Source organism: Perissodus microlepis, chromosome 11, assembly GCF_051167445.1.
Source record: "Perissodus microlepis isolate ML-2025 ecotype Zambia chromosome 11, ASM5116744v1, whole genome shotgun sequence".
Lineage (NCBI taxonomy): Eukaryota > Metazoa > Chordata > Actinopteri > Cichliformes > Cichlidae > Perissodus > Perissodus microlepis.
In genome coordinates, this window is record NC_140471.1 from 9,341,541 (window position 1) to 9,357,331 (window position 15,791).

At 43.2% G+C, this 15,791-nt stretch overlaps 1 protein-coding gene across 1 annotated transcript in view; it reads left to right on the forward strand.

The window, feature by feature from the left end:
• lars2 (leucyl-tRNA synthetase 2, mitochondrial) overlaps positions 1 to 15,791 on the forward strand; it is a 38,033-nt gene that overhangs the window by 16,150 nt on the left and 6,092 nt on the right. The window contains exons 7-19 of the mRNA XM_084943336.1: positions 121 to 264; positions 2,991 to 3,098; positions 4,043 to 4,202; positions 4,703 to 4,807; positions 4,919 to 5,034; positions 5,122 to 5,405; positions 8,771 to 8,869; positions 10,606 to 10,743; positions 10,851 to 10,954; positions 11,343 to 11,522; positions 11,649 to 11,818; positions 13,411 to 13,488; positions 14,719 to 14,830. Coding sequence (XP_084799462.1) covers positions 121 to 264; positions 2,991 to 3,098; positions 4,043 to 4,202; positions 4,703 to 4,807; positions 4,919 to 5,034; positions 5,122 to 5,405; positions 8,771 to 8,869; positions 10,606 to 10,743; positions 10,851 to 10,954; positions 11,343 to 11,522; positions 11,649 to 11,818; positions 13,411 to 13,488; positions 14,719 to 14,830 — 1,798 coding nt within the window. The remainder of the gene's footprint in view (positions 1 to 120; positions 265 to 2,990; positions 3,099 to 4,042; positions 4,203 to 4,702; positions 4,808 to 4,918; positions 5,035 to 5,121; positions 5,406 to 8,770; positions 8,870 to 10,605; positions 10,744 to 10,850; positions 10,955 to 11,342; positions 11,523 to 11,648; positions 11,819 to 13,410; positions 13,489 to 14,718; positions 14,831 to 15,791) is intronic.

Sequence of the window (15,791 nt, forward strand, 5' to 3'; positions counted from 1 at the left end):
TGCAGTGGCCTTAAAATATGCTTTTAAATATGAGCTACTTCTTAAGCTGTGCTTTTCAATTTGTGAGCTCATGTGTGCCGTTTGGGTGTGTGCTGTGTGCGTGCATGTGTGTTATCCAAGGCTGTGGTGAACTGGGATCCTGTTGATCAGACGGTGCTGGCTGATGAACAGGTGGATGAAAATGGGCGCTCCTGGAGGTCTGGAGCTCTGGTGGAGCAGAAGCTACTCACACAATGGTTCATCAAGACTACAAACTATGCCAAGGTATGACTGTAGCGCGTGTGTGTGAGAGGCAGTGCTAGAGAACAAGAGCCCTGTATGTGTGTGACAAGCAGCATCTGAATGGCTGACCAGAAACTTCATGTGGGCAAAAATGAGCTGCGGAGCCCTCTGATAACAATCATGGCTGACACTTCAGTAACAGCAGCTGCAGTCCTGCTTCTCTGGTTCTGCAATCAGACCCCTGGAGACCATCATTTATAGTCTGGCATCTCTATTTCAAGGAAAAAGAGACCAGAAGCCTCAGTAATACCACCAGGTGGCCTGGCTGGCTGATGAGAAGCCTCCACCTTTAAGCAGAGGGGTGAACAGGGCTGGTGCACGGTGAAATTAGCCCTTTTGGACTTATATGAATCAGCCTCAGAAAGAAGGTTCATACATTTTTCATGGAACTCATGCATGTGTGTGCATGTGCTTGCACATAGAAATACACTGTACAGGCAGGTACCTATAAAAAAGAAAGTTTGGCTTTATGTGCTCAGTGCTTGAGCACTTTAAACTCGAATATATCTTAGTTTGTTTGCTGAGTTGAGAAAAATTGGGTAGAAATGTTTCTAATAACATTTTTTTTTGTTTCTAGAGCTGCAATGAGGGATTACATTCATGTTTAGTTAATGTTAGTTGATGTTAATTTTGTGGGGCATCTTTTTTTGGTGTCCAAATGTGCAGAAAATCCCCCCAAAAATTGCAATACCAACAAAATAATTCAGCTTCAAAGCCATCCAAAACTTTAAACATAGTCAGAGATACAGAACATCAAAGCAGTAAATCCTCACATTTGCCTAGCAAAAAAACAAAGTTTGACATCTCTGCATTCAAATTGTGGGTTCAGTCACTGCCTGATTATTTCAGCTCTTCTTGTTTCCGTCACAATATAAAAGAAAGCATAAGCAAGTTTTTGTGAGTGGGGTTTCATTTCATACTGAGATAAAATTGAAACCAGTGCCTGGGAGGTGTGAAATAAATGTAAAAAATAAAAACATGCAAAACACATGTAATTTCCAATAAAACAAACCCCAAACTTGCGAGAGCACCAGCGCGTCCGTTTGAGGGTTTTATTTGCTGCTTTGTCACTTTGATTAAAAAAATTATTTCGTCCGCAGTCGGCTGTCGCTCAGGTTCAGCCGCGGCGCCGAAGTCGCCCGTGCGTGTCCGTGTCCGAGGTTTGAGCGGAGGTGGAAGCAGCCTACTGTGACAATGTGTTCCTGCATTTCTAATTTTCTCTGAAGAGCAGAGAAGTGGGAAGGAAGGAAGAGGAAGGTGTTAAGGGAGAGAAGTGAGAGAGACAGATGGAGGGAAAGGCGGACCGTGTCAAACCAGAGCGTGACAAATAAAAAGCGATGTAATTGGACTGTGATTTCCTTTTTTTATTTCTGTCCGCTCGCCTCTAAACGTGTTCGAGTCTGTTAGACAACATTAACTTCAGGCAATATTTATTCAGTTTAGCTGTCAAGTTATTCCACATTGTGCAACGACTGTGTATTATTACTAAGATGGATCCTTTTTTTTCTTCCCATGTGGAGCGTGCAGGATGCTAAATGATCACATGGCAGGAGCAGGAGTTTTCAATTTCATGCATAATCACACTTGTTGCACTCAGACAAATGCTGCCTGCCTATTACACCACGACTGACATCTAAATGATTCACAAAAAGCGAGAGCTCAGTGCGCTGCTCACATGCAGTATTGTTCAAATAGCTTCCAGAAATGTTTGATTTCCTCCAAGTAAATTAACACCCGACAACTGAACCCACTTCCAAAGTGCAGCTGTTTGTGTGTTTCCTCACTGTGTTAATATATTTCTCAGAAGTGTACTTGACATGTCTCACTCACACATGCACACACAGTCCTTGGTTACTCTTATTTCATGCTCGAGCTTTTCTTTGTTGCCAGGGACTCATGTCCTTGCTGTTAATGTTTTTTCTGGCTTTTGTGAGAAAAACACTTACTGCCTTTCACTTTAAAGCCGTGCCCGATTCTCACTCGTAGCTTTTTTTCTTCATCTTTGTTTTGCTGTGTCTCCTTCCAGCAGCTTCTCAGTCACGCTGACACACGTTCATCGGGATTTATGCCCCTTTTTTCCCCTCTCGCTCTGAAGGGAATCCATAACTGACAAGCTGCACTCATGCTAGCGATGACTATGGCCAGTGTTTATGTTTGTATTGATAACTCTGTGATGAGGTACTGCATGCTGAACTGCACCATGGAGGGGTGGTTTGTGGGTAATAGATGCTGACAGACTGAAAAGGAAATTGAGAATTATAACATCTCTGGCCTCAGACCAGCTGTGGCTTTTTGGCTTGAGCCTCGTTGATATGCATAGCTTCCTTTAATCATGCAGTATAAATGTTGTTGTGTGTGTGTGTGTGGGGGGGGGTGTATGGGCTTATGGGTGTGTATGGGCTTATGGGTGTGTGAGATAGTGTGCACACTATATAGGCGATTGCTTTGCGATATCCAGGAAAGAGGGCGAGCAGAGGTCACAATTTTTGAAAATCCCTTTTTGTCTGCATAATGTGACCTGGTCAGCTCTGCTGCTTTGTCAAAATAAATTGGCTGCGCTTTGAAAGAGGCCACACGGAATTGGAGTCAATTGCATTATCCTAGACAGCCACATACTAATAGGAATATCTCTTTTCCACAGTGAAGTGGAAAATTAGCTCCTTCCAAACTTGTACAAAGTAGTAAACTTGTGGCTTTATCTCTTTCAGCCCCTCCTGGACGCCCTGCAGGACCTTCCAGAGTGGTACGGGGTCAAAGCCATGCAGGCAAACTGGATTGGAGAGTGCACCGGATGCTACTTCGACTTCAAACTGAAGGTGGATCTCGACTCCTTTCTCTCTCCTCTTCACTTTTCTTGTTTTCTTTCAGTCTCTCAGCCCTTTCCCAGCAAGTGCTCCCTTTTCTGTGCTTCTGTTTTTCACCTCTTTCACCCCGAGCACTGATTGCTTGCTTTGAGTTTCTTTGACAGCTCTCTTTTTATCTGTTTCTATTAAAATCATGTACCAAAACATAGAAATCCACACTTATTATTTGCTTTCACTGCATCTGCTACAAGTAGCAATTTACCCAAACAGATGATGTCGCAGATTACTTGCTGCTGAAAGTTGTATTTAGACTTCTTCACAAGCCTGTTGTCTCAAACTGAGAGACATCAAAAAGCCAACTGAGAACCCAATTACTGCCATTATTAAAGCAGTTTTCCTTAAAAATAAAAATCACTCAAGTCGGTTCTTTAATTGTGATATTTTGTAGTATTTTTATATTTATAGAGGAAAGAGGGTTGGATAATAATTGGAAAGGGTTGTTATGAATGAATGTAAATTTAAAGTAAAAACTAGAGTTTGTAAAATGCTGCTGTTAATTACAATTATCTCCTATCAGTATGTTTTTAGCATGATGGGTACTAATTGTTAATTAGAATATCCTTAAATAACTGTGTGCCATCTAAAAGTGATCTCAGGATGTTTATTGTAGCTAAAAGAGCCCAGTAAGCCCTGAAGGTGTTTTATATGTCTGAGTCACTGTGGTCAAGTTTTATAAGCTGTGATTCAAAATTTGTGTATATATATATATGTGTGTATGTTATAAAAATTGTTATGTTATAAAAATTATAAAAATGCTAACAGTTGCTCTGTTCTAGTTTTATTTGCCATCTTACAGAAATATGGAATAGAAAGCCAGCAGGTCCTCGCTGTGTATTCGACCTCTGTGCCGCTGTGGATGTGACAGTTTCCCACATGCCTCCTCTCTTATTTTCCAGGTGAATGGGAAGGAAACAGGAGAGACCCTGTCAGCCTACAGCTCCTCCCCGGAGACGGTGTACGGAGCTGCTTACCTGGCCATCCTGCCCTCCCACAGACTGCTGCACGGCAGTAGCTCAGTGCGCTCCGCTCTGCAGGAAGCCTTTCAGCCAGGCAGAGGTTGGCATCTCTCCACACTCGCAACCAGCTTGTGCTCAGGCTGTTTTCGAACTGGAGAAAAGAAGATTTTTAAGAAAAGATGGATGAATTAGTTGGTTTCCTTTAAGAAAAATGATTTATCATTTTAGTATATGATGTCTCACTACTCTATGCCCCTCTGTGTTATCAGAACTTCATATTGTTTACACACTTTAATATGTTCTTGTATGATTACTAGCTTTTCTTTGAAGAAGTGAGAACTATATTTTTTATACACATCAGTTTTGTATTGTACTTGTCTTTATGTGTTCCATATCCTGGAGTGGATGCATGTTGGATACCTTGCGCTAATGTAAATATTTAATTTCGAACACAGTTGAGGTTTGGTTGTAGAAGCTGCAGTGGACTGTTTGTTAATTGGGTTCCCCTTGAACTAGTCTCAGTGGTGAACAGTTGTTGATAATGAGCTGCCAGGGGAAGCAGCACTGCCTCTCATTCCCCTCCTGCCCTTTGCTTTTCAGACTCCCTGACAGACATCACAGCTCACAACCTGTTCACCGGCCGTGAGGTTCCCCTGGTCATCTCACACAAGGAGACTTTTGATGACTATCTGGATACGGTGGTTGGTGCGTTATGAACAAGTAAAAAGGATTGAAATAAGCAGGGATCTGTCATCTTATGTCTGTTGAGTGGTTTTTACCTTCTTGACATGTTCATGCTGCACATGTATGTTACAGGTGTCCCAGACTGTAATGAAGAGGATCTGTCTGTAGCTAGAGCTCTGAATCTGAGTTGGACATCAGTGCTGAAAACTCATGAAAATGGGACACAAACCCTCATCAACTCTGAGGAGGTCAGCACTAATACTAATCATTCTTTAATAAAAAGCAAACAACACTATTTTCATTCTTTTGGCCCTCTTCTTTTATCTGTTGCATAGTTCTCAGGCCTTACCAGAGAGCAAGCCTTTAACTCTATTACCCAGAAGGCCAAAGAACAGAAGGTTGGAGGCTACCTAACCAGCTCCAAGCTCAGAGATTGGTTGATATCCAGACAGCGATACTGGGGCACACCCATCCCTGTGGTGCACTGTGGGTCATGCGGTCCGGTCGCAGTTCCAGAGGAGGAGTTACCAGTTACTCTGCCAAAGCTGCCATCGATTACAGGAAAAGGGGCGTCGCCTCTAGAAGCGGCACATGACTGGGTCAACTGCAAATGTCCCAGGTGAGAACGCTGAGTATTATCAGCCCTGTATAACGCACAGCAGGACTGTAGACTTCATTTATCCCACTTCATGTGTCTCATTAACCTTTCGTGCCATTACAAACAAATAGATAAGCAGTGTATAAGAAGGAGGGAAGGAGAAGGTACAGGATGTGACATCTTTCTTAAATCCTTAAAAAAAGGCACATGAATTTGTGTCATGTCACTTCTGCTAATGGAGAATTAGTATTTGTAAATTGTCTATAACACGCAGTGATGCTCACAGGGCCTTACGTTCCTTCCTAATATTCAAATTAATGTAGAAAATTCACAGGAAAGAGTAGCAGCTAGGAGGTGCTGAACCCTCTGTTATGCTTTTATAGACCACACAATAACAGTTTTAATGAGTGCATATAATTACTACTATAGCCTGTACTTGTTATACTGGTCAGCTGCAGTTTATTATCTAAGAACAAACATATAATGCATAAAGTGTCAGTGTCACTGCAGCCAGAAAATGCAGCTTGGGAAGCTGTTTATAGCAGCTTTTGTCATTTATGCACCTTAACATTTGCTTACAAGAGTACAAAGAGTGTGTTGGCTACCATTGAGTGAGCCATATTATTTATTGCATAGCTGCAAATAAAATTCTTCAAAAGGCGCAAACTTCACAAAGAATGGTTGAGAGGTCTTTTTTGTATTAGATTAACTGGAACAAGGCCCCACAAACACGAAAAATAGCAATAGAGCAAAATCGTATTCTTGCATCAGGATTAAACATGTTTACGTCTGCTATAATGTTGAATAATTTAAAATAGAAGTCTCTGGTGACCGTTCGAGGAACTGCCTCGGAGGTCACTGCTCTGGTTCTTTTCTACAATTTGAAAAATCCGGTCCGATTAGTGTGGGAACTCCTGAACATGTTCACTCCAATCAAGCCTTTTGTTCAGTTCTGTATCTCATAGATCCCATTTGCACAAGGATCACTGGATCAACACCATCTCCTGAAGCACTGTTAGTATTAGCATCAGCACAGCCACAGTTCCGTCCGTCTGTGTCATACTGTATATGAGATACACGGTGTTATTCCTTTTCTAGCACAGCATAAGCGTTTTGGGGAAATGATCATGCCTGTTATAGCGTTTGTGGCCGCCTTTCCTTCCTGTGTTTCCTCAGGAGAACAACACTGACAAAATGAGATCGCTGTCAATCGGGCCTGAGAGAACTGACAGCTTTACAGGAACACTTTGCATTGAGTGCAAGCCTGTAAATTGCATGATTAATACTTTTGTTCATTCGGGGTTATGTAATCAGTGGCATCTCTGACACGAGCAGCATGAGATGATGATGATGATGATGGGTGTTATATAAGCCAGCTGTGTCTCGAGAGATGCACACGAATGCCCTACAAGCACGGACATACATGCATTTACCTTTTATGCACAGTGCCTAATCACTCACACACACGGACACACACACACACATCTCAGCAGCTCATCAGTGAATGTGCTGAATGCAGAATGACTGCTCAACTGGCGTCTCCAGAGCGCCTTGCTGACATGGGAATTCCTCTCTGAATAAGACTAATCACCACCATGGCACCATGTTGATTAAAACCAAGGCCCACTCAGTCGCAGATGGCACAAGTCATCAGATTGTGTTCACTCACTTCCACAAAGCTACTATAATTCCCCCCCATCAGCAGTGATTGATGGCTATAATCGCAAAGACGCCGTTATCTCCTCTCTTCCCATCTCCCCTCCGTTGTTAAGTGTCTGTTGAAATTTGTTCTCGTCACTTGTCGACCATGTCCAATTAAAGTTTCCGAGGAACACAGACGGGCAGGGCGATGAGAGATGGGTGGCAGGAATGCAGTTTTGTCTGTCCTTGACGAAGTCATTTCCTGCGTGCTCATCTTTGTCTCATAACCTCTGCAGTTCTGTAAATTGGTCTGCCAACTGAACCCTGAGCTTTGATTTAGTCTGGTTTAAGAAGGTGTGCGTGCAGGTGTGTGTTTGCAGGTAAAAGGCGAGACTGCTTAGTTAGCACAACACCAACATATAAGCAGGTGGACACACAGCAGATTGGGGCCACGTTGCTGTAGTGGAGAGCTTTCGAGTGGACAGCTGCCTCCTTTAGCTGCATCTGTTTGAGAGCCTTTTGGCTTTTTCTGGCTCACCCTCCAAACACACACGCACATTTTACACACTCTCTCCAGCACAGGTTTGTTTTAGCTACCAACTTTTGTTGTTGGGCTCCTTTCATGGCTTAGAGAAGGCCCATCTCTGGACAGAGCACCTTTGTGTCATCAAATCTCATCCTCAGTAGTCTGGGACCAGCTGTCCGTCAAATATCCACAATCTGACTCCTGATTGGCCCATACTGGCCTGTCTGAGGACGGAGAGGAGCGTTCTTTTTCTTTCTTTCTTTCTTTGTGCACACTAATTTTCTCTTTCCATTTGAGCGCTTTTGTGATAGACTGGGTTTTGTTATACTGCTGGGTTTTCATCATATGAAATAACACCTGACTTCCAAATATTAACTGTGCTACACCTTAGCCTTGTTGCTAGGCAACCTCCAGCTCTTACCTCATCATCACAGCCTTATTATAGACTGGTATGGTAGGTGGTCGAGGAGTTTTTGCCTCTCTACGTGTGCGTGTCTGACTAAAAAAATGTGACTGCGAGATGAATCAGAAAGCGTCGAGAAGTAGACGGAGTTTAAGATGAAACGGAGACATCCCACGAGGTCCAGGAGACGACACCAGCTCCGCTGCACACACTGTAGCAAAGCTCAGAGCTGTTTCTCTGTTTGTCTTTCTGGGACACTGATTTTAAATCTTTTGAGACTCATTATAAGTAAAAGGCAGATGCTTTCACCGTTCCATTAAATGCTTTTAAACTGAAGCAGAAGTACTCTCCAAAAGCCCCGCCTCCTTCCCCCTCTTTGCCGATGTCCTCTCCTGCACTGTGAAAGTGTTGCTGGCAGATTCGCATCACATATCCAAGTGCTGTTTGGCTTGGATAGAGAGGGGCACAAGGTGGCATTTCCAACACAAACACATGATCGTGTGTGCGTCCTGCCAGTTCTTTTCCTGTTAGCACAGCCTGTTAGTCAGGGCACAAGAACAGAGCTCTGGTGCCAGACTGGCTTCAGCTGTGCTTCTCCACGGGGACATGACCCCCACAGCCAGATGCAGGCAGCGTTACACACATACACACATGCGCGCGCACACCCACGTTAATCACATAATGAGCCATTTTCTCTGAGCATACAAACAGACATCATTCATTTGTTCACTTTCTAATTTATCAGCCTGTTTTTTTTTGTTGTTGTTTTTTTTCCAGTCCTTCCTCTGCCAACTCTCTCTTTGTCTCTCCTGTCAGATGCAAGGGCCCAGCGAGAAGGGAAACCGACACCATGGACACATTTGTGGACTCGGCCTGGTATTATTTTAGATACACAGACCCTCACAATGCATACAGGTATAAACAGCCTCCTCTTGAAGCTTTAATATGTTCCTGTTCATCCATCTCTGGCTCAATGAGGCCAACAAATGTAGACTTATTTACTTTTCTTTCTTGCATCTTTTTTTCTTACCTTCTTTCTCACCTTTTATTACCATCGTATTTGTTTAAAAGAAAACGAGAAAAGAGGAAGTTGCAAAAGGTTCTCCAGCAGTAGGAGAAGAAGCATGTCTGTCTATTTAGATATGAAGAAAGATCACTGTGTAATCTCTGTGTAAATACAAACTCTATAAGTGCTATTGGTGAAAGTTATACTCAAAGTATGATTATGCTCATTGTTAGATCACCCACTCTCTCTCCCACTTGCCTGCTTGAAACACTTGTATTGGGTTGTGTACACGCAGATATGCATACACACTTCCCTGAAAGTTGCACTCTTTGCTGATAGAGATTATGGAGCAATGGCCGTCACCTGCTGGGGTGGCGGTGATACCCTGAGCTTAACAAAAGAGATTAATTTCCCAGTGCCCTGACCTAGCCGTAAAGCTGCTTTAAAAAGGGAGGGGGACTGCTCTCTCCATCACTTTTCTTTGCCGGACAGATTACGGCACAACAGAAAAAGCAATTACACCATTTGTGCATTTCAGTTGGATTGCTGAGCCGTATACACGCGGGGTGGGGGGTTGGGAGCGAAAATGGGAAGCAAGTGATGTTTTAAAGTAGCAAGTGCGATGAAGGAAATGGGAACAGGGTGTTATGTATTAGACTTCCTTGGCCTCTTGCCAGAAGTGAGTCCAAATTATTTTCAGCTTTGTGAGTTCATAACTCCCCTCCACCCCGGTTCAATTATCTGGAGGTGCTATCAGGCACAGAGGGAGGGTTGTAGGCAGAGACGTGTGAAGGAGAGTAATGATGTAAGTCTTCCCTAAAAAGCGTCATTACCGATACTCCATCATGACAGCCAGGCTGACTACACGCGGCTGTCCTGCCAAGATCTGAAAGCAATAGTCATAGTTTCACTATTAACTTGTGATGGCAGCCAAAATGTAAGCAGGCATTACTTTGGTACTTTTTTCTGAGTCTGAAGAAACTGAAGAGGCTTCACGATGCTTCTTTTCCTCTCTGGATTCTCGTGTGTCAGATTAAGCCTGCCCCCTGGAGGAAGACGGCGTGCATGTCTACCAAAGCACGCAACTACAAACTAGTCTCATCTGAAAAAATGCCTACTGGGATTATAATTGGGCGTTTTGCAGCTTTGAGTTGCTAATTCATTCATTTCTGGCATTGATTTTAAACATCAAAGTGCTTCAAGTGCAGTTAACGAAATGACAAAGACATGGACGAGAAAACAAAATGAATCAATTAAAATTAAAAAAAGTAAAATAAATGATTACTGTGTAGTATTATGGCGTTAAGTGAGCAAAAGATAGGTTCCATCGTGATAGAGCAAACCAGCAGACTCTGGGTTTACTGAAAAGACTTCTTCCACAACATTGGTTTGTGTGGACAGATGATGATGTTTGCACAATCATTTATAGCTTCTGTGAGAGCCCAAAAAAGCTCCTGTATGAAACTCAACAGACCTCATTTTAGGAAGGAAGAGATCATTAAAGGTCTTCAGAAATCCTGTCCCCTTCCTCACTGACACTTATTCACCCTTCTTATTGTTCCTTTTCAGTTTAGCATCGCTCTTGATACTACTTTAGGCTAATAAATGAAGTGAGCACCTCTTTAAATGTCCTCTCCATCTTCAGGCCTTTTGAGCGCCACTTGGCAGACCACTGGCTTCCTGTGGACGTGTACATCGGAGGGAAGGAACACGCTGTTATGCACTTGTACTATGCTCGCTTCCTCTGTCATTTCTGCAAGGATCAGGGTCTTGTGGCTCACAGGTGGGGTACACTGTGGTTTATGTGTATGTTTGGGGGTTTTTTTAATTTAGTGTGCATTTGAATTTTGAGAGTGTTTGTAAGTGAAACACTCTCTTTATGTGTTACAGGGAACCTTTTCGGAAGCTCCTGGTCCAGGGTCTGATCAAGGGCCAGACGTTTAAGCTTGCAGGCAGTGGCCAGTACCTAAAGAGAGAAGAAATAAACTTCACAGGTACATGCTGCGTGCAGCTGGAGGGTGTTTGTTAATGTGACACATTTGTAACAAGTAGAAAGGAGGGGGGCTTGGAGAAATGACTGATCTTTTTTCTCTGTAATGTGTGGTAACACTGCCTCCTCGCCTCCTTCTAGCGTTGTTAGCGAGAAGCCATCTTCATGTAAGCGCTTCAGATCGCACTTTTCCAGTTGAATGACGGGTTAATCAGACACTCTCAGGAAAAGCCAAATCACATAAAATCCTTTGAAGATACCAAAACACTCTCTTATACTTAGCATTTAAGGATTTATTGATTGGTAACAAGATAAACAAGAGATACTGCTAGTTATCAAAGTAGGACGTCTATTGATCCCAGCTATCTCTGACCCCATCCTGTTTCTTCCAGATAAGGAGCCAGTGGCTCTGAGTGGCGGTCGCGTTGAGGTGACGTGGGAGAAGATGAGCAAGTCCAAACACAACGGGCTGGACCCCCAAGACGTGGTCCAGCAGTACGGCGTGGACACAGTACGACTATACATCCTCTATGCGGCACCGCCTGAACAGGACATCCTGTGGAATGCTAAGAGTGAGAAGAGTCTGCAAAATTACACAGACACCTTAAGTTACTCATGATGTGTGAAGTTTGAACTTAAATAAATCTTGTAAAAACATGCTCTTTCCTGTGTGTCCTGTGTGTGTTGACCCACTCCAGCCGATGCTCTTGCTGGCGTTCTGCGATGGCAGTCTCGACTGTGGCAGCTGGTGACCAAGCTGAGAGCAGCACGGCAGCTCGGAGATGTCCCCAACCCCAGACTGCTGAAAAAGAAAGAGCTCGCAGAGGCCAAAAAGATCTGGGAGAACAAGAACTACGCAATTCAAGAGGTAACTGCTCTGCAGCCTAAAGGCCTTTACACACCAAGCGCGCCGTGATGATGGGTTGGTCCTGATTTTCTAAACAAAGGGAAGAAACTGAGATTCTGGGTTCATCCAATTCTCAGTAGAAGGCAGCAGAAGGCAGAATTTTAATGGTTTGATCCAGGAGTTGAAGCTGTATAATGGCTGCTTTTGTCCATATTTCATGATGTCAGTTGGGCACTTTAAGCTCTTTTTGACAGAGCTAGGATCACATCTGTGTGTTTAGCTGTGTGTCTGAGGTAAAACAGTATTCTTTTACTATTTCCGTATCATCATTTTGAGCTACGAGCACATTTATTCCCAAATGCAGTCTAATATATCAAATGTGTTTATTCAGATCTGAAAAATTGAGCTTGTTTAGAAAAAAGTCAGTGCTGCAAATTTGTCGGTGTGAGCAGCTCCAGTGAGAACGAGTGAATCCAACTCCAGGCCTCGAGGGCCGGTGTCCTGAAGGTTTTAGATGTGTGCTTGATCCAACACAGCTGATTTAAATGTCTAAATAACCTCCTCAACGTGTCTTGTAGTTCTGCAGAGGCCTGGGAATGAATTATTCATTTGATTCAGATGTGTTGACCCAGAGTGATGTCTATAACCTGCAGGACACCGGCCATTGAGGCCAGGAGTTGGACACCCCTGGCTTAAGCGTTTCATTGTGACATTAAACTGTGACATATTGTAGCACTTCTCACCAGCAGGGGTCAGATATGTGCCCGTTGTCAAATCTCGGGTTGTCAGTGAGATTTAACATTCACTGTCCTTTGGCAACATATTGCATCTGTCATTTTGCTCTGTTTTGAATTTAGCTCTCAGCTTGTTCCTCTTATCTGTGCTAAAGTTGTTGATGCCTGGTATTAATTAATATCCTTCAGCCTTTTGCCACTTTGTTAAATGTTACAGTTGGAAGGCACGTTAAGAAGTCTTTTCTCATTTATAAGGCACCAAATGACAGCAAGTAATATATCACTCGTTACACAGTCTCGCAGTACAAAGTCCTGAGTTGTGGCATTTCAGTGCTAAACATCCGTCGCAACCTGAAACCCCTGGAATAAAGGGTAGCAGCAGAAGGCGCTGGAAATTGATTTTAAACTGTCTCCTTTCACACTTTATAAATAGCCTTCTCTGGCTGCCAGGTTTGATAGTCGCTCTCTACCCCCCGCCTCCCACCTCAAGGCCATTGCTTTCAAAGGACCTCAGGCTGTTTGCCCTAAGCCCTCAAAGCCGAGGCTGTCCTTTGATCTGTCCCTCAAAAGCCTCGTTGATAAACCTGCTCCCTGTGGACCCTCCCAAATAGCTCCCTTTTCCATGAAAGCTGAGCAGGGGAATGTTGACTCGCTTTGTGGCTTCAGCTGGTCCACATGACGATAACAGACTGGAGGCCCGTCTTCTGAACCTGTCATTGTTTTCCAGTGATTCATCAGAGGTACACTCTGTAATAATAAGTGACAACACCAACCCATCTGGGAGCAGCCATATGTCTAGGATCCAGAAACGCATCATAAAGCCTCAGACTGTCGTTTTTACTCACCGACTCTGCCGTGTTTCTCTGTTGGTGTTTTCAGGTGACGACTCACTTCACAGAGGACTTCCTGTTCAACGCAGCCATATCTCGCCTAATGGGACTCACTAACACACTGAGCGTGAGTGCACTCTCTTATATCTTGAAGGACAGTAATGTGCAAAAAGTCTTCAGCCACCAGCTATTTCATTATATTTTATTTCCAAGGAGCCAGACTTCCTCTTGTAATTTTTTAATGTGGTCACAGGCGATGGTTCTCCAGGGTTTCTGAAGGTCTTTCAAGGTTTTTCTTTGGACATTGGCTGCTTTTTCACTCATTTATAATCCAGTCTCAGGTTCTTTGCCTAAGATAACATAGTTTGACAGGCATAAAATTGTATTTTTGCACCGAGTGCTAAAGCGCTATTAGCCTAAAACTTAGCTAAAAATAAATAAATACATAAATACATCAGATGAGCAACATCTAAAGTCATGTCCTTAAGAAATAGGAAAAGGAATCCAGAAAAGACCTGACAAAGGACCTGATAGGTCTTAGTGTAGCTGTCAAGAAGCTATTCTTAAGGCAGGGACAGATAGCTGAGGTGTGACATCAGAATCAGTGGTAGCATGTTTGATGGAGTGATGAATCCAACTGTGAAATTTTTGTTGTTAATATGTACAGAGGAGCCAGGAGAGAGATACAACAGCGAGTGTCTACAGTCATCTTTAACACAGTTGAAGCTCTGTTGTGGTTTGAGAGCCAGTGGTCATGGAGATCTTGTCCAAACAAAGTAGAATCAGATTTTGATCCACTATCGAGAAAGTGCTTGATTGGCAGCAGCTTCTTTTTTCAGCATGACAATGATCTCAAACACACTGCCAGTGCAGTAAAAGCATACCTGCATAGAAAAACATCAATCAGTTGTAGATTGGCCTCCTCAAAGCCTGGACCTCAACATTGTTGAAGCAGTGTGGGATCATCCTGACACTGAATAGAACAAAAGGCAGCGAACATCCAAACAGCATTAATGTTTGTCCTTCGAGATGCCTGGAAAACTGTTCCTAAAACTGCTTAAAGAAATGACAAGAAAGCTGCCTAAGAGAGTTCAGGCTGGTGAAGAGAAAAAGTGATCACACCAAATATTGACTTTAAAGCTCATTGTACAAACTCTGTTTTTGCCTTCTATACTCTACTTTCGTCAATGTTCTCACGTTTCAGTAAATCATTGCACCTATTTCCCATTTTCCTTGCAAAATATGAATAAATGAGGCGTGACTCAACTGAGGCGAACTAACTGCAAATATGGTACAAGTATTGTTTGAACTGAACACACTGGAAATCACATTTTCTCCACTGCTTTTGTGTGTCTAGAGTGCAACAGTCAGGCTGTTGCAACACAGCGTGGAGTTTGAGGAAGCTCTGGCTGCCCTGGTTATGATGACAGCACCCATGGCCCCTCACTTAGCTTCTGAGCTTTGGGCAGGTTGGTGAAGTTCATGTGCATATTTAATGTAAAGAAGAAATGTGTCACATGATGAGGAACAGAGATTGAACACACAGCTTCTTACACTTAACCGCTTGTAAGCTGATATTTAAATAGTTGTAAATGAGGATAATTTTGGTGTGTAAAAGAGGAAGCGGCCTCTGCTAAACATCTAATTTACACTAGTGAACACCCAACGATGAGTGGTGATGATCAGTACACTCCGCCTGAAATAAACAGTGCTAAAAAGCTAAACAACAGAAAGGAAGCTCTAGCGTCACTTTTTGTGTCTCGTGTGGAAGCGTGCCCTTGTGCTGCCCTGGAGGACATCCTCTTCTTTTCATGGATGCACGGACGCGAGCTTTCTGCACACAGACGAGAGAGGAGAGAACCAGAAAACAGAGTCCAGCTGAAAGGAAAGCATGTAGTGTGTGTGCTGGTTTTAATGAGTGACAATGAGCACGTTTTGTGTTTGTGTGTGCTCATGTACATCATGTACGTATAGCAGAAGAAGCTATAGAAGTTTACGTTGTTTTTTTAGTGAAACAAAGTTCAGCACGATAGCATCAGCAAACTTCGTTTTGTTTATTGTCCTACCCCCACCCCATTTAAAAAAATTTCAAAAATTCCTCAGTTATTCAGCTTACTCGAGTTTCACTGCATAGTTTCCCCGGTACGTGTTCGTCATGTTTTGCCCCCACAGTCTGAGAATCACCGATGCAGAGCGTTCTAAACAGGACATACAAGATGTGTGACCTCTGTCGCACTGTACTTTACTCTCTGAGCCCTTCTTCGTAATTTTACACACACAGTGCAGGATAGAGGAAGTTCACATCCTTCCCTTGGGCCTCCAGAGGACAGGAGCTCGCTGTAAGAATAGCTGCGTTGTTGTTGTATGACCCATTACCGAGATGTTGTCTCAGCATAAAGATTAACAAATACAAGCAACATTAAAGTCATC